The 18094-nt window shown below is 39.6% G+C and overlaps 1 protein-coding gene across 3 annotated transcripts in view; it reads left to right on the top strand.

Annotated features, from left to right (window-relative positions):
• The window catches only part of HOOK3 (hook microtubule tethering protein 3), an 87856-nt gene extending 70165 nt beyond the window's left edge, over nucleotides 1-17691 (top strand). For 2 of the 3 annotated variants that reach the window (XM_055566977.1, XM_055566980.1), the window contains exons 18-23: nucleotides 1614-1696; nucleotides 2712-2812; nucleotides 3992-4096; nucleotides 4820-4891; nucleotides 8045-8181; nucleotides 14615-17691. In XM_055566977.1, coding sequence (XP_055422952.1) covers nucleotides 1614-1696; nucleotides 2712-2812; nucleotides 3992-4096; nucleotides 4820-4891; nucleotides 8045-8181; nucleotides 14615-14639 — 523 coding nt within the window. In that variant the 3' untranslated portion in view covers nucleotides 14640-17691. Of the gene's footprint in view, nucleotides 1-1613; nucleotides 1697-2711; nucleotides 2813-3991; nucleotides 4097-4819; nucleotides 4892-8044 lie in introns of all 3 variants that reach the window. The other variant, XM_055566979.1, reaches the window with a different exon arrangement.
• Nucleotides 17692-18094: the final 403 nt, after the last annotated feature.

The following is an 18094-nucleotide window of genomic DNA, read 5'->3' as shown; positions in this document are numbered from 1 at the left end:
CTCATCTGCACCCAAGGTCCTTGAATCAACCAACTGCTGCATTAGAACTGTGTTCTCACGTGAGCTTCCAGAGTTTTCTGTCTTCACAGTAGTGTTTACGGGCCCAGGTAGGACTGTGTGACCCTCCGGATCAAGAGGCAGAAGTGTTTCCTGTGAGAACAGAGAGCATTTGCTTCAGGTTCTGTGGCCCATGGTCTGTGCCACAGCCACTGAGCTGTGGTTCAAAGGCAGCTGTGGATAGTATCTAAACCAGTGCTCTGACTGTGTCCCCAAAGCTTTCTACCCTGAAAGCGGCCACAGGCTGAATTTGGCCCCCAGGCTGCACTCTACCAGCTCTGGAGCCTGTGGCCAGCTGAACCTTCCTTTTTATATAAATGTTTTAAAGTATCATTAAGCTTGTCAACAGTAGCAGCTTTTCAAACACTTCCTTGCATTGCAAGCATACCCGAACAGGACTGTTTAATCTAGAAGATTCCATTTTAAAATACAACATTTGTTTTCTCATGAAGAAGTGTTTGTCAACCTCTTTATCGGAGGTTGACGATGTTAGGCGTGTTTTGTGATTTCTCTCACACCTAGTATCAACTTGAGTCCTTCTCTCTGTCATACCCTGGCCGAACTCTGTCCTTATAGACATTGAGTGTGGGTGGCCGTGGGTTGCCAGCCTGGTGGAGAGTTCCACTGGTGGGCTGTGGTGAACCAGACACCCTGGGTGCACAGAGCTCACGTGCCTGTCCTGCGGGGATTGGAAAGAGTTCTCTGGGCTGGCAGTTTGCCGCATGCTGTCCGCTTTCTTCTTTAATGTGGGGAAAGCAAGTGCTCCGAGCCACTGACACGGGGTAGCAAGTCTAACCCTGCAGGTGCTTACATTTCTAGAACAGCACCTGTCACCTCCCAGCACTGGGAGGTGACCTGCAGGGAGTTTCATGCTGAAGTCTGTCCTTTGGTCATTTCCCGCCTCTTGTTGCAGAAAATAGAATGCCTGTTGTTTCATAAAACTACTGTCTGACCATGGTTCTGTGTTCAGTCGTCTACATGGTAAAAATCTTCATCAAAAACACCTTATTAGTGAAGGGGAGGCCTGTGTCAGTTCCCCATGGCTCCCATGACAAATCAGCACAAGCTGCAAAGCTGAAAACAACAGCCTTGACAGTAGTATTTACGGTCCCAGCTAGGACTCTGCGACCCTCTGGATCAGGAGGCAGAAACGTTTTCTATGAGGAACAAGAAAGCAGTGGCTTTAGGTTTTACAAACCACAGTCTGTGTCACAACCACTGATTTCTGATTTGAGAGCAACCGTAGACAGTATGTAAACCAAGGCTCTGTGTCCTAAAGGCTTTCTACACAGAAACGGGCCACGGGCTCAACTTGGCCCCCCGGGCTGAAGGTTTATATGAAAGAATGGCTGCTATCTCAGACTCTGAGATTTTTGTCTCTAGGTTTTAGTCCTTTAGAAAATATTAATATGTTTATGTTGGTTAAGTCTTTGCATCTTTGTTTCATAGCATTTGTGTGCTATATGCTACTGTATCCTGAGAATAAAGAACTTACATCTTTCAAGTGAAGGAAATGCAAAACAGTGTAGGTGACACAGTTACATATTTTGTTGCAGAGAGAAGCTGCATGAAGCCAATAATGAGCTGCAGAAGAAGAGGGCCATCATCGAAGATCTTGAGCCAAGATTTAACAACAGCTGTGAGTTTTTCCTGATGATCAGTTTTCAGTTGGTTAGCCATGCATTACCCTCATGATAATACGTTTATGTAAAATTTTATTCTTTTAGAAATAGGCCCTATTATATATTTTCTAGCAATCAAGGAATGTACCCTATTCACAGAAAGCACAGAAAGAGTGTGTGTGTGTGTGTATGGTCATCTATACAATAGTGCTTAGATTTCTAATTCCATTGTCATTTTTCCTTAACTATGAATGCTAATGTGTATTTTATGAAATTATCTTCGTAGCGCAGTTGCAGTATGTCAACCAGACTTAATTTACTTTTGTTGGTATTTGCACATGTAGGTAACTTGACTTTGTTGATTCTTTTGTGTGGAGGTGGGAGCAATACAGACTTTTACTTTTTTTATGTTGTGAAATATACATAACATAAAAATGACCATTTTAACCATTTTTAAGTATACAGTTAAGTGACATGTTAAGTACATTTGCGATGTCATACAGCCACTGTCTATCTCCCGAACTTGTTCATCTGTCTAAACTGAAACTCTCTACTAATTAAACACCCACGCGACGCCTCCTCTCTTCCCAGCCCCTGGTCACCTCCATTCTGCTTTCAGCCCCTTGCACTTGACTCTTGTATACAACTCGTAAAAGTGGAATCATACAATATCTGTCCTTTTTTGTCTGGCGTACTTCACTTCGCATAGTGGCTTTCATTTTCACTTGGTGTAATGCCTCCATGCTGTAGCGTGTATCGGGATTGAAGCTGAATAATATCCAACTATTTGTACACATAGACCACATTTTGTTATCCCTTTAGCCTTCAATGAATGCTTTTTATAATTTGTGTACTTCCATAGTGTAGTTTTTATTTCTAAGAAAAGCTTTCTGTTAAAAAAAGATTGTGGATTTTTAAAAATTAAATTATATGTAAGAATAGACCAAACAATCTCTCAAAGCTGTTAACTATTTACTGTTTTGTCAGTTGAAGTATTTTTAAAGTTGTTACGGTCTACTGTCTCATCAATAGCCTTAAAAATTGAAGAATTACAAGAAGCTTTACGGAAGAAAGAAGAGGAAATGAAGCAAATGGAAGAACGATATAAGAAATACCTAGAGAAAGCCAAAAGTGTAAGTGTGAGTCTGCGGGTCTCTCTGCTTTCTGATCGTGGTTCACTGACGTCTCGTGATACACGCCTGAACCATGACCTCTCAGACCATGAGGAGACCGGACCAAAAGTGCCCAAGCAGGAGGCAGTGACCGAAACGGTGCCCCAGCCCCGGGCAACTTCTGATTATCAAGAGGAAAGCACCTTTCCATGTAGGAGAGGAGGGACAGTCCTCACCTCGCCTAATAGTTCAAGTTAGCTGCGTGAGCAACTTCCCTGGTGGTCCAGTCCTTAAGACTCCACACTTCAAGGCTGGGGGGCATGGGTTCGATCCCTGATCAGGGAACTAAGATCCCACATGCTGCACTGTGCGGCCAAAACAAAAAGATGAGCTGCACGCCCTAGGAGGGCCAACCTCTGCCTCCCGAAGAGCCTCAGCTGTGGTCAGCCTGAATCTAAAGTGGCTCTGGGCCTAGCTGGCAGTTCCCAGAGAGAATGAGGTTATTGGAACCAGTTAAATAAATTACCTTTAGAAAGTCATCAGATAAATCCAGACTTTGGGGTGAAAATCCATTTTATGAAAAGTAGAAATAGGCATTGGAGTGGAGGGGGAGCCTAAGAAGTCTGTGTTAAAGGAAATGCGGTTTCACTGTTCTGCTCTTTCAAGTTTTCTGTAGAATTGATCATTTTTCTACAGGCTTGACTGGTTTTGATAGTAAAACTGTTGGGTCAAAAAGACCCTTCCCGGAAGCCGGCAGGTGTCCCAGCTAGACTTGTGTCCCCTGCCCGAGTCTAAACCCCACCCAGCCTCTGGCAGAGGAGACGGTCACAGTGACAGGCGTGTGGACATCGAGCCCCGTTCCCTGCTCACACACCTGGTCAGAGGCAGAGGCCCCTGAATCAAGTCAGAGGACCAGAAAGGGGAAGACTGCCGTCAGTCATGTCCACTGCGCTGCGATTGATGAATTTTAAGCCAGAATTACTTCTTGTGATGGACTCTTTCACTTAATTTTAAATTTGTCTATAATTAGAAGTTGTAACAGCAGAACATCATTTCATACATTCAAATTTTAAAATATCCTTATGAGATAGTTTTGGACTCGCATAAGGTTTATTTATTTATTTTTTTGATAACTGCTGCCGTAGATGTTATACACTGTAGATTTGAGACTTAAATTGTTTTATTTTATTCCTTTTGCAGGTTATCCGTACTTTAGATCCTAAACAGAATCAAGGAGCAGCACCAGAAATACAAGCTCTTAAAAATCAGCTCCAGGAACGGGACCGGCAATTCCATTCATTGGAGGTAGTTTACTATAATATGATAAGACATTTGATTTTTTTATTTTTGATTCTAGAAGCCTTGCTGTGTACAGTCTCCACATCTATAGGGCACAGTTACCCAAGTCTGTGGATGCATAAGTCCCTTGTAGGCAGTAGTGAATGTGGTTGTTTGCATTCAGTCTCTGTACATCATCCGTGTGCTCTAAACCATCTCCAGATTAGTTATGCAGGGTCTTCCCTGGTTGCTCAGGCAGTAACAAATCTGCCTGCAATGTAATACCTAATGCAATGTAAATGCTATGGATTTTTTTGTCTGTTTTTTTCTATTTTGGAATATATGGCTTTTTGTTTGTTTTTGTCATTGTTTACTCATTAAGTTATGTCCAACTCTTTGTGACCCCCTGACCTCATGGATTGTAGCTCCCCAGGCTCCTCTGTCCATGGAATCGCTCAGGCAAGAACACTGGAGTGGGTTGCCGTTTCCTTCTCCAGGGGATCTTCCCGACCGAGGGCTGGAACCCGTGTCTCTTGCCTTAGCAGGAGGGTTCTTTACCACTGAGCCACCTGGGAAGCCCTGTGTTTTCTGTTTTGGGCCTGGAGTGGGCTGACTCTGTAGATGTGGAACCTGTGGATATAGAGGGCCAGCTGTACAGTGGTGCCCATGAATTTAGATGGGCATAAATTAGATTTTTACTGGTGTCGAATGTTTTTCATCTTTACATGCTTACATGTGCTTGCTTTTTAGAAAGAATATGAGAAAACAAAGTGTCAAAGAGAGATGGAAGAGAAATATATTGTCAGTGCCTGGTACAACATGGTAAGAAAATAACATGTCAAAACACTTTGCAAAGTTCAATGAATATGTATTATTTGTTATACTCCTTTAGTGTAGAAGTCATTCTACCGAATGAATCTGAAAAGTAATTGCCGTCCTAACACACACTAACAAAACCCTAACGCTGATCTTAGGGCCGAACAGCAGATACGAGAACCCACCATAAACGGGGTTAGAACACTGTGGGCACTGTCCTGAAAGATGGAAGATTTTCTCTCAGAACCATTTGTCCTTGGGTGTAGTGACTTCAGTCATATCTAAACACAGATGGAATAGGGTTTTTTTTGTGGGACTATTTTGCTGGCTTTGCAGGACTGGTTCTTATAACAAAGATAGTTTAATTGTCTCACAGGGTTTGGTAAATGTTCAGTGTGGGACCCTGAAATTTGAAATTGAATTTTCTAATACACAAAAAAATGTACGTATGGCAGGGGAAAATAAATGCTCACCAGCATTTTGACTTTCAGTAAGATTTTTCCAGATACGAAGAGCTGTGGATTTTGAAGAATGCTGTACTTTTTTTCAAAATTTTTTTCCTAGACCTTTTCGTCGTCTTTTTAATAACTTTATTTATGTATTTCCTTTTGGGCTGCGTTGGGTCTTTGTTGCGGTGTGGGCTTTTCTCTAGCTGCAGTGCGGGGGTGGGGGTTCTCTAGTTGGGGTGCGCAGGCTTCGTACTGCAGTGGCTTCTCTTGCTGGGAGCAGACTCAGGCCCGTGGGCTCAGTGGTTGCAGTTCCCGGGCTCTAGAGCACAGACTCAGCACTTGTGGCACACGGGCTGAGTTGCCCGCAGCGTGTGGGGTCTCCCCCGACCAGGGATCGAGCCCGTGTTTCCTGCAGTGACAGGCGGATCCTTTACCACCGAGCCAACCAGGGAAGCCCTTCTTTTTCTTCCTTGTTCTTCTTCCCAACACAACCACTTTTGCCTTTTCCAAATGTGAGTTTAGTTGCCTGAGACTGATTCCTTTCCCCATACCCATTTGACCCTCTAGTTGTGTTTCATGACACAATACCATTTTACAATTATAATTGTAAATTATACCATTTTACAGTTACAGTTGGTACTGTGTCTTAAAGGTTAGTGTCCCAGGTCTGCTAATAGTGTGATTTGAGCTTTTGTCAGAAATTCATACAATTTTATGCCATGTCCACATTTATATTTATTTGCCTTGGTTAAAGATACATATTTAAGATTTTATCCCAATTTTAAAAAAGAAAAGAGGGAGTCTTACTGGGTTTATGGTACCACTACTGTTAATATAGATTAATTAAAAATAAAATTTAAAAAAAAAAAAAGAAAAAACTATATTTAGGGGAGGTCTCTGGGAACTGGTGCTGATTCCACCCGTGCTGTTTCCTCTCTGTCCTCCGTCAGGGTTAGTTAGCAGCAGCCTTGGAGCTCGATCCCTCAGTCCTTACTAGTAATTTCATAGAGCTGATTGATTTTTATGACTTCACATATTATGGAACCAAACTGATTTACTCCGTGATATGGTATTAAAGAAGAATCCTATTGATAGTTTTCAACTCCACAGAGAATGAAGGAATATCTCCCAGTAGGATCTCACAAGTTATGTTCAGATAAGATAGCTGGAAAAGCTTCATAGGGCTTCCCTGGTGGCTCAGTGATAAAGAATCCACCTGCCAGTGCAGGAGATGTGGGTTCAATCCCTGGACCGATAAGATCCCCTGGAGAAGGAAATGGCAGCCCACTCCAGTATTCTTACCTAGAGAATTCCATGGACAGAGGAGCCTGGTGGGCTACAGTCCATGGAGTCACAAAGAGTCAGATATAACTAAGTGATTAAAGGAACAACAACAAAAACTTCATATATACATTCAGAAAGTTCTGCATTTCAGACAACTGAAATGGAAGTGAAGGTGATGAGTAGCTTAGTACCTGGTGAAAGGTATTAAGTATCTCAGAGAATGGCCTTGTGATGGATCCTGAGATCTTAAACATTGTGTCAACAAGTTGAATACGTTGTTTGGATTATGAAAGTTTTTTAAAAAAAGGTATATTTTAATAAAATATAATTGTTAATATATGTAGGCAAATCAGTAGGTTAAATATTACCAGTAGATATTTGTCCATTGTCCTCAGATCCTTAAATGGTTTAGTTTCAAACTGAGTGAAAAGCACATCCTGGATTTTCTCATTGGGAAAATTGAGGATGTTGTGTCCTTCGGCCTACCTAAAACGCTGAGCCCTGACCCCTGTTTCTGTGGAGCTGACCGGTGATGGGAGGTGTATCTCGTCTTCTGTGCTGGTTGCCCAGCTTCTCTGGGCGTCTTTCTGCCTCTCCTCCTGGCCCTCGTCCTTCTGCCTCCTTGTCGCCAGCGTCCACTTGCTCCCATCGTCTTGTCTGCAGTCACTGGCGAAAGGAGCTGGCCGCCCTCAGCTCCTCCCGTTTCTCTGGCCAGGGTTGTCTCCAGCTCATTCAATGAGCACTGAGGCCGTCTTTCCCCATCTGCTCCGAGTGCTCACTGTTGACTCCTCTCAGTTTAGAGAGGGCTGCAGCCTGCCTCCCTCCTGTTTGGAGGTCCTGGACCCGGCGGGTGGGCTCCTCTCCAGTCCTCAGGAAAGACCCCTGCGTGCAGTGGGCCCTCTGTTGGGGGCCATCAGGAGCTTCCCTTAACTTGAGAACACAAGTCTGCCTGGGAAGAAAAGCAGCGCGGTGGTATGTATTACACCTGGTGTGATTCTCCGCCTTCAGAAAGGACAACTGCTGTGTGGTCTTCTGTTCTACCTGAACCCTGTGATTTCCGTACCCCCACGTGAATCAGCCGCTACCAATCAACTGCCCTTTTTCTGCCTTGGAAAATCACTTTATACATCTGATCTGAAAGGGAAGTGTGTATGATTTCATGTGGGTGATATAATTCCAAAGATCCATCTCTTGTTATCTACCGTCTGGATTATTGTAAATTCAGAAAATTCAGCCTTCATTTCTCCACAGGAGGATTTGTACCCAATTGTTGGAACTAGGATGTTTCTAAGACCTTAATCTGTAATGAAGAGAATTACAGATTAAATCTTGCCTTTTGACCCCATGTAACAAATTCTGCATGATCGTTTTCCCCTGTGAAAGTGCGTTCCCTGGTTTCTGATGACTTCTCTTGCCTGTGATGTAGGGGATGACTCTGCACAAAAAGGCGGCTGAAGACAGGCTTGCGAGCACAGGGTCGGGGCAGTCGTTCCTGGCGAGGCAGAGGCAGGCCACCAGCACGCGGAGGTCTTACCCGGGCCACGTCCAGCCAGCCACCGCAAGGTAGACAAGTCCCGCCGCTGGGGTAGAAACACCCGCGTTCAACACACACTTCTGTTACATGGCACGGCGTTTCAGGAAGTTCAGCCAGCTTGTATTTCGTCTCCATTTTATGTTACCCTTCAGTTGTGTCTCATTTGAGGACTTTCTCTTTTCTGTATCTGTAATGCTTTCGTTTCTCAGTCCTTTATTCTGTAGTCCTGTCAGTTCCTTTTAATGTGCCAAAACCTTTTTAAATGCCCAGTTAAACGTGTTGTATATTAGTGCAGTACTTTTCTTTGTATGAAAATGTCCTTTCCCCAACAGTGTAGGCTTTGTAATGAATTAGATTTTCTGCCAATAATTGAGATACAATTTATATTCTCTATCGTGCCTCTGTGTTACCATGCTTTCTAAGAATGTCTTTGTTTAAAGGGAATTAATCTTTTTATGATGTATTAATCTGTGTTTTCAATTGTTTTCCAAATGCACTTCAAATAACTTACATATTTACTATATAAAATGGTTGGCAAGTGCACTTTTTGCAAAGACATAAATACATTGGCAGAGGTGCTAATCAGCTCTCACCCAAGGCACCTGAGAGAATTATTTAGAGGGAAAAAAACGAGTTTTCACATTGTTTTATAGGAAATTAAATTTGTCTGAAGATTTGGAAACTATTTTTAAAACATAAATAGAATTTCATTATTTCCTGCTATATTGTTTGCTGGCAGAAGTGAATGTGTTGGTTAGGCTGTTGGGGGAGAAGTTACAGAAGAAAAAAAATCAGGCAGTACATTCTTTTTTTTGTTTTGTTTTGGAATATCACAGTAACTGGGGATCAGATTCTAGCAGTGGGGATAACACTGAATTTCAACCACCCTCCATGTCTAAATGATTTATTTTTTATATACTTGCAAGTCACAGGTAGCCTTACCTTCGGGGTAATTTCCTTGTTGACTTGCACCTCATTTGTATTACTTATTCCTTAATATAGACCCTTCTGTTTCTCACTAATTCCTAATACTTAACATCTTACTATCAGTCATTAAGATCAGTAAGTGACTTCCTGTGTGTGATGTTTCTGACAGGTCTCTTTCTTAATTCTGTGGATGAGTCTAAGAATTTGCTGCCAGGCAGATTCTCTCTCGGGTATTTGGTTGCCCCAAAGTGCTTACATTTGTTGACAGATTATAAACTGTTTATTTACGTTGATGAATGGCTGTCAAGTAACAGAGATTGTGAAGCACTTTGACTATATAAGGTGCTATGTAAATGCAAAATATCATTCATTTAAACATGAAATGTCTCTGGCTCGCTTTCCATATTGGCTTAAATATTTGGCCCCAAATTATATTAAATATATTCTCCTCCAGCCTTTCTCTTGCACCACAACCCATTTTTTAAAAGCAAAAATTTACTGAAATTAGGTTGATCGTTTATTTGGTTTTGGTTTTAGATAGGTTACCTGTTAAGAAGATTGTATTTCATGTACTTGCTGTTTGGAAGTTCAGGTTTCATTTAGTTTTGTATATTAAATATAAATGAGTAACTTTAAATCAAGCTAAATGTACTTAAGAATTTTCAGAAGCTATATTTGGATGTCTGATTTTTAATCCTTATTTCCTTTTTTTTTTTTTTTTAAGAAAATGGACCTAAAATTATTTTAGGTGTTTTCATTTGTCCTTGGAAACTATACCTAAAGAAAGGTATTAGAAAGTGTGCAGGAATGACTCGATGCATTGAGCTAATATTTTACATTAAGTACAGAAGTCTGAGCTCAGTGTGAATGCCTCCACCTGGTAAGAAGAAAAGCGGGAGGACTTAGTAGTAAAGGATAGAACCATGTGAGTAGGTGCATCCTGGGGCTTCCGGAGGCTGGGCAGACCCAAGCCCATAGAATGTTTTGACAATAAAAGATTAAGATGGTTCAGCCTCGCCCACCCCACCACTTCCAATCCCCTTATTTCACAAATTAGAGAATGGATCCAACTGTTTTAAAATAAGGCATGAACACTAACCTTGGTAAAATTGAAATTACTGGTAAATAACACCTGCAGAATAAGATGGACTAAAACCAGAGTCCCCGAGCTGTTTCTTACGTGGATTCTATCCCATGAGATAAGGAGTTTTCATTTTAATTCTCTAGTGCTAGCCCCGTCCTGGCCTCCTACCCAGCCACCTACCCAGATTTGTTTCTCTACATGGGCACGTGCCAAGCTCCTGGAAGGAAATTTTCCATCCCATTTTTCTCCAGCATCCCATTATTTTGGTGTTTACATTCATAACCTTCACTCACCTTTACAATATCCTAAGTTTTAATATATTGCTTTCATTCCATAACAGAAATTTTATTTCTAAACATTCTGTGATGTTTTTTGAAAAGCACGAATAAAACTGAGAAACAAATCTCACTGTCCCAGTGAGAACCCTATTTCCTTGGCCCAGCTTTTGGGCAGGGTTTTATGAATTTCTCTTTTCTCAGTGATGATTATTAATCTCTAGGAGGTTTGTGCCAGTGCACGATCTCTCTGCAAGTTGCGAGACGCTGGGCGCCTTAGGTAGACGGGAGCTGAGCTGGGCCGTGCTGGACAGATGCCCACGCACAGTGGCTCCATGAAGCCTGCGCTCCCTGGGGCAGTGGAGCCAGTCCTGGTGCACCACAGAGTTATTCAGTTATTCTATTCAGCACAGAGTTACTGCATTAAGGGTGGGGCGAGGCGTCGCCCCAGGTCTGAATTCTTCTAAACAAAAACATTATTTTCTGTTTTCCTTCTAACCAGGGTGAGAAAATACAAAGTTAGTAACTAAAGACCACAAAAGCATAAATTTTATATTCTGCAATGTGTATTTAACAAGTTTGTAATGGGGGAAAAAATCCAGCAAATATTACAATTTACCACATCTTTAAAAGAGAATAAAAAATACAGTTGTACTTACAAGAACTCATACAAACTCCATCAGATCTTTTTAGTATTTGTCTGATTACCTAATAACCAAGAAAAAAAGAAGTCCCAAAATAAAGCCTCCATTTTCTTTTTTTTTTTTTTGGCCACACCACGTGGCATGTGGGATCTTAGTTTCTCAACCAGGGATCGAACCTGTGTCCTCTGCATTGGAAGCAGGAGAGTCTTAACCACTGGACCACCAGGGTAGTCCCAAGGCTCCGTTTTCTAAACACTGATCAGGATTGAATTATTTCTGTTTGATAAAACTGGCTAGTGAGATGATTCATTATAATAAGGATGATATTGTCAGCTTTTGTTGAGGTCTTAACCGCTTTGTCTGTGTAGTAACAACTCAACTGCACAAACGTAAGCTAAAGGTTTCCGCTCAGAAGCATCCGCCCACATTCCATCAGAAGGCGTCAGAAAGGCATGCGAATCTGTGCTGTTACAGACAGACCAGCAGTAAGCCATGTGAAGGGAAGCGGGGTTTAAGGTTGAAGGAGAGGTACATTTTTATTTATGAATTTTTTTACTCACACTTCCTCCTCAGTTGCAGTTTTATTTATTCACATCTAATGATACAAGATATTTTTTGGAGTCTCTTGCTCTCCAAAAAGCATTCATCTTTTAAAGATAACACCCTGTTAAAAGTTTGAAAATCTTTATCTCACTATAAGAATTGTCTTGAAGCAAAACTCTAAATTTTTGAACTTTAATCCTAACTTCCTGCAATGAATCTCCAGTGGTCCAGATCTCAGACTCCGGGAGTGTCAGAACTTTCCCCAGTTGGAACACGTGAGGTTTATCTGACAAATTACTAGTAAGCCAGATAGTGTAAACCCCGTTAGTTTAGAGCCACCTAGATGAGAACTTCTGTGGCCCTGAAGGGAGAGGACAGTGCTTGGCGTTTTGCTTTTTTAGCTGAGAGCAAAACAGCAACATGAGTTTTGTTGTCTGTTCATTAAGCTGTGGACCACGTTTTGACTTTTTATCCTCAAATTACAAAGTGACTCTGCCTAGAAATGGTTGTGGAACTACAGAGTGCATTTCTCAGCAGTGATGTCTATGTGATACCCCACAGGGTAGGAACAAAATAAGAGGGGCTCTCAGAATCTTTGAAAATTATTTTAGCACGCTTTTTCCTTTTTTTTTTTCCCCTTTTTATAATGATCATCTCTCTTCCTCTATTTCCAACTGTGAAAATGGCAGCTCATTTTAGTAATGTACAGCCCAGTTTCACTACATTTAAAAAGCAGTTTCAGAGCTTATTCTTTGTAACTATAATGATTCGAATATTTTGTATCATGACTTTTTTATATGAGGGAAGCTATTCTCTGTCATCCTTTTTTTTACTTTCTATAAAGCATATTTAAATAATAATTGGTGTATGTTCATTCTGTTGAAAACTTTGGAAATGTTTTAGTGACCAATTTAAGCACGGTAATTTTATTGTTCTTAAGTTGTACAACAAATAATGTTTATTTCTCAGAAGCCTAAAAAACATAAAATAATCTGCTACTGACACAGCTCCCCCTCCCCATTCCCCTAAATCATGGAAGTGTCAAAATTTTGCTCCTTTTTTTCATAAAGTAAAGGGCAGGTGTGATGACCGCCATCTCTTTTCAGTCACTGATTATGTTCTTGAGAAATATGTACCAATAATTTGTTTTAAAACAGCCTTTTATCAACCCAATTCCCATGTATTTATAAAAGCTTTAAAATTTATATTTAATGTTATCCTGAGATATATTTGGGTTCTTCACACTGCACTTAAAATGATAGAGAAGGGACATTACTTGAGAAACAAGAGACCTGAACCTAATTATGGCAAGTATATGAGTCTGGCAATTGTAGCCTGTCAATGTGTCCTAAGAATTCTTTTTCAGCAATTATGCCTCTCTCACATAGTTTTCTACCTTCTAACGTTTTCCAATAATATCCTATGAGATAAGTTTGTATGCTACATGTAAGAGCATAGAACTCTGAGAAAGTAATCTAAGGCTGCCAAGGCAGATCCACTCCTAGAGAGTAGATCGATTATTGGAAGAAGAAAAGACCTAATTACAAACAAATATCCAGACAGATGGAAGTGCTGACACCATTCAACCTACACTTGGTCTTAATAGTAATACTAAAGTAATAGTTTACATAAAATCTTCTGACTTTATATGGTCATTCTGTTAAAAAAAAAAGAGTAGACAAAAATAATTTATTTTCTAATCATCCTTCCTTTCAGTGGGCACTCCCTGGGCATAGATTAACTGTACATGTTTGTGAGTGGAGAGGAAAGCATCAGTTTTCATCTTGAAACTGGTAACCCATTCCTCAATCTAAGATAGATCTTTAAGACTGTGAAGATAGGATGGTGTGATGAGATGAGACATCTACGGTGGCTGAAACTCACTCCCAACTCACTAGAAGTAACCTGGCTCTGCTGCTGTGTGCGGTTTACAAACCATACGCTCAGTTTTATGTCTGCCTTAATTATACATAGTGGCCCCGCAGAAGATCTTGTTTAAAATGAAGGCAAGAGTAGACTTCCTATGTGTATATATTCAAGGAGAGCCTTTGTATACCTGGTAACATGACTGCCCGGCTCTGAACTAGGTGTTCAGGGTCTGAAGATGAAATCATCAGAGAAGGTGTGTAGGTAGCCTTGGAATGTAAGGACGATGGGGCTATCAAATACCCTAAATTATATCAACTCAGAGCTTAAAAGGATGAGTAAGTTTCAAGCTCAGAGTGAGAAAAAGAAATTCACCAAAGCATGCTGAGGCTTTAATGCATGTGGGAGACTTCTGAGCGGTCATCATTGCTTTAGAGATCTCTGAACTGACAAAGGAAAATAATTAGATTAGCATTGATACTGTAAAACTTATAAAAGGGACTCGTGTTTATTCTTGGTGTAATTTGTCAGCCTGTGGACAGTGATTACTGTATATACATTCTATATATGTAGAATATATATATAGTGTGTTTTATATATGTCACTATTAGAGTTGAATGTCTTAATATTATTTACTACTTCTACTCACATGTATTATTTATACTTTACTGCAAGAGTCACAGCACTTTACTTACTAACATTAGATAAGTATTTTCCTTCTACCTTTCTGTGGCATTTTCCATGTACATCTTTTCCACCGGGGTTCTTTTCCTTATTTTGGAAGACTCACTAAGGAAGCCGTAAAAGACAGCCCAAATAAATGGGCTGTGCTCTCTTCCTGAAATGTTTAAAGTCTGATTTGAAGTTCTGAGTCTAGAACGCTATCTGAAGCTGGGTTGGGGCTGCAAGTCATTAATTATATTTTATGTCATGTTAATAAGACTCATGAAGTTAATACTTACGAAGCCAAGGTCTCTCATATACAGACACACTTTAAACTCCTGTTTCCTGGAGTTGCATTAATAATAAGTGAACAGTCTTCTGGTTAATCAGAAGATGCTGTCACCTTTCATTTACCTGTCTCCCAAAATACAGACTGGCAAACTCTCCTTCACTTTCATAGTTTCTTCGTCATTGCATGTACTTAGACACAGAAGAAAGAAAGCCAGATTCCAGGAGCTGTGATGTCCAAGAATCTGGAAAACGCTGGGGATGAGGTGATGGGAAGAAGCAGGTACCAACCATGGCAGGATGCTACAAAAGTGGTCTTAGTTCTACTAGAACATACGCCTTATGAATTTGGCCATTTTCTTAAGTTCAAATATGGTAAAGTTTTCAGCTGTTTCTTTTGAGAGATGTTTTGTGGAGTCAGGACTCTCTTCATTTGTACTTGAATATATTTATATTCAAATCATAGTCAAAACATACTGAAGTATTTGTTGTTACATAAACATTAACACAGTGATTACTGCCAAAGAACAGGGAGATGTGCTCGTTAAGAACATGCTCGTAAGGGTTTTGTCTTATGTTTAGATGAGAGAAGTGCTTTTAGAGTGTGAACAGTTTCTGCAGTGCTTTCTTCCCTGTTACCCTCTGTTCTGCTGATTTACTTGGCGTAGGCAGGTCACCTGGAAGACAGAAGCACAAATAGAGGAGGCTAGACTCTAACCTGTGAGAGGAGAGCCACTTTTTATCCTCCCAGAGTAAAAAAATTAAACACACAGTCACACTCACACATGGGGACAGAACGTTGAACAGATAAATCACCTTCTAAATGTCTTGAGCATCCTTTGGCTTCTTGCTAATCTAGTTAAGAGCAGATACTAGACCTGCATTGTCCAATCCACTAGCCAATTCACAGCCACATGTGCTGATTTAAATTCAAGTAAAATTAAGAATCCGGTTCCCCAGTCCCCCAGCCACATTTCATCAGAAGCCACCTGTGGAAAGCAGTTACCATACCAGGCAGCACAGATCCAGAACGCGTCCATCATCGAAGAAGGCGCTTTTGACATTTGGTGCCCAGAGAGAAAATAAGGATGAAATAAAGACGTTCAGTTAACTTATGATACACTTACAGATTTTTCTGGCATCATTAAAGAAAGGTATTTTTTTTTATAAAAATTAATACCAGCCCTTTGTAAAGACCTTGAAAAATCAAAACCCCATTCTTTGAAACTAGTTTTCAATATATTTTTTTAAACAGATTCTTAGCACTTTACTTTTTAAGTGGTATAGTTAAATAACTTCATAAATCATAACTTAGTATCTTCAGGTTCTTCCCTTTTTTAGGTAGTCTTTTAAAATTGATGATAGTTTCTAACACTTATCCAGCAGAAACTGATGAATGCTTATTTATTTACAGGTAAAAGTTGATAGACATCATAGTCCTCTATTCCGCTACTTTTCAATCTCTGTTCCATTTCTTTTACATATATATAGATCTAAGGAGATCTGCCAGCAGTTTTTCATTTATGCCCCCAAAATCACATTTGATCATCTATCACCTTAAAGGCATATCAAGATCTAAATAGTTTCTTTGATTTTCTTCCTAGTTTCTTGCTCTTAACTACTTAGATTATGGATCAAGTTAAGTTTCATGTATGAAGCAGATTTTATTCCAGCGACTTAGTTAATGAAACATTTTTTTAAGATTTATTCATTGCCTTGGCTTATTACTAAAGTGCTTAGCATGACTAAACAGATCTATACAAATGCATCTTTGAATTTTTTAGTGAATAGAAGAGACTAATTGTAACTCTTTGGAATCAGCTTGGTATTTAGTGAAAACTATACTGTCAGGAAGTCAGATACTTTCCTCTGCCTTTTCAGTCTTTTTAATCAAGCTGCAGACTTGATCCAGTAGTATCAAATTACAAACAGCTGTAAAGAAATTCTTATTCAAGTACAGATGAGCAAATGGCATGATTTGAGTTTATTATTTTTTGGTGGCAGAATATTAACTATATTCTGCAGAGACTCATATTCTTAGTTAAGGGAAATTTTCAGGATGCTTGAAATAAGAAAGAACATGCTCGTATAAATACAGGAAGTGACTGTACACAAATGCCAATCAATGATTTGGGGCCTTTTAATTTTTTTTAATAGTAGTCTTTTGTTTTTTAATAGTCTTAGTTATTAAAGATTGAGATGCACTAATATGCCGTTGCTGTCACTAACTTTGCTGTTTAGAGATTATATGTAATTCATAATGCTTTGTGCTCAGAAGAATAATTTCCAGATTTAATCTTGTTTTGCAATTTTGTGTTTTGAAATTTGCCCCACCATTTATAGCACCCAATTTTTGGTTGCATGATGAATGGTAAAATTCAAACATATCTAATAGTTTAATAATTTGCCTTATTTCGATTAACAAATTCTATCAAAGATTTGGGGATAGAAAGAGGCTTTTTTTTTTTTTTTTCCTACAGTATTTTTTAAACTTTTCAGATGAGCTGGAAAACACTTTAGTACATTGGAGTTGGAGTTGTATTGGTTACAGTCCCAGCTCTATAGCCTTATACTCATGTCTTAAGTATTACTGATTGTTCTATGAATTGTTAGTTTGACATTTGACATTGTAGTTATCCACCTTGCAGTTTAGCCTTTGCAAAAAGGATATTGCTAGGTATGTTCTTATTTCTGGTTGACTACTGAATTTGTAATTTCACAATTTCATTCTGAGTCATTGTAATCCAAAAAGGAAACCCATGTAGGACTAAATTTTTCACCTCACAAATGAATCAGTGCAGTTTTAGCAACTTTGTACAAAAATGCATCCGAGCAATGTCGCACCTGTTTACTAGTCATTGACTCTGTTAGATTCGTGAGTTTTCTCACTGTTTTCTCTGAGGTAGGTGACTTGTTAGAGAGCCTCAGAAAGAAATTTTCACCAAACTCACAAAAACATGAAGTCCAAGAAATCACCAGAAGACAGATTTTTAATTTTTTGAAATCTTATATTGTATTTCCTTTTGATGTCACTTATTCATTTTAATTTTATGACTGCCAACTTGTTATGGTATTAATTATATGTATATGTTTATATGTATGCATATAATATATGTATATGTATATGAAGAATAAAGTTAAGATTTGGTCAAACTATATTTTCCCATTCAAGTACAAAAATGTTTTCAAGGCTGCAAAAAGTGTACAGTTGTTAAACAAGTTGTAAATAAAGACTTGTATAAAAATTCAGCTTAGATTATTTTTTCTTCTCTTAAACCCTGACACAAACATGTTTAATCATTGTCTTAATAGTATTCATCCACTTGCCATAGTGTCCCGTCAATTTAAATATTATGCCACTGACTTACTGTAAATCAGGAATGTTCTTTGAACTTTTTCCCAGTACCTAGAATGGGTTCTCTTTTGATTTAGGCTGGTACATACCGTGTGTAAGTTGTCTGTCCAAAGTCCTGAGGGATAAAAGGTAAACCTAGCTTCTCCCCTCTTCACAGACAGTCCAACAGGAACCACAGTAGATACTTTACCTTCTTTCACAATATATTATTCTGGCAGCATTCTATTTAGGCCATGGGGCTTCCCAGGTGGCTCTGTGGTGAAGAAATCAGCTGCCAAGCAGGAGACGTGGGTTTGC

Source organism: Bubalus kerabau, chromosome 2 (assembly GCF_029407905.1).
Source record: "Bubalus kerabau isolate K-KA32 ecotype Philippines breed swamp buffalo chromosome 2, PCC_UOA_SB_1v2, whole genome shotgun sequence".
NCBI classification, from domain to species: domain Eukaryota; kingdom Metazoa; phylum Chordata; class Mammalia; order Artiodactyla; family Bovidae; genus Bubalus; species Bubalus kerabau.
The sequence above is the reverse complement of the archived record's forward strand: the minus strand, read 5'-3'. Positions and strand labels throughout refer to the sequence as shown.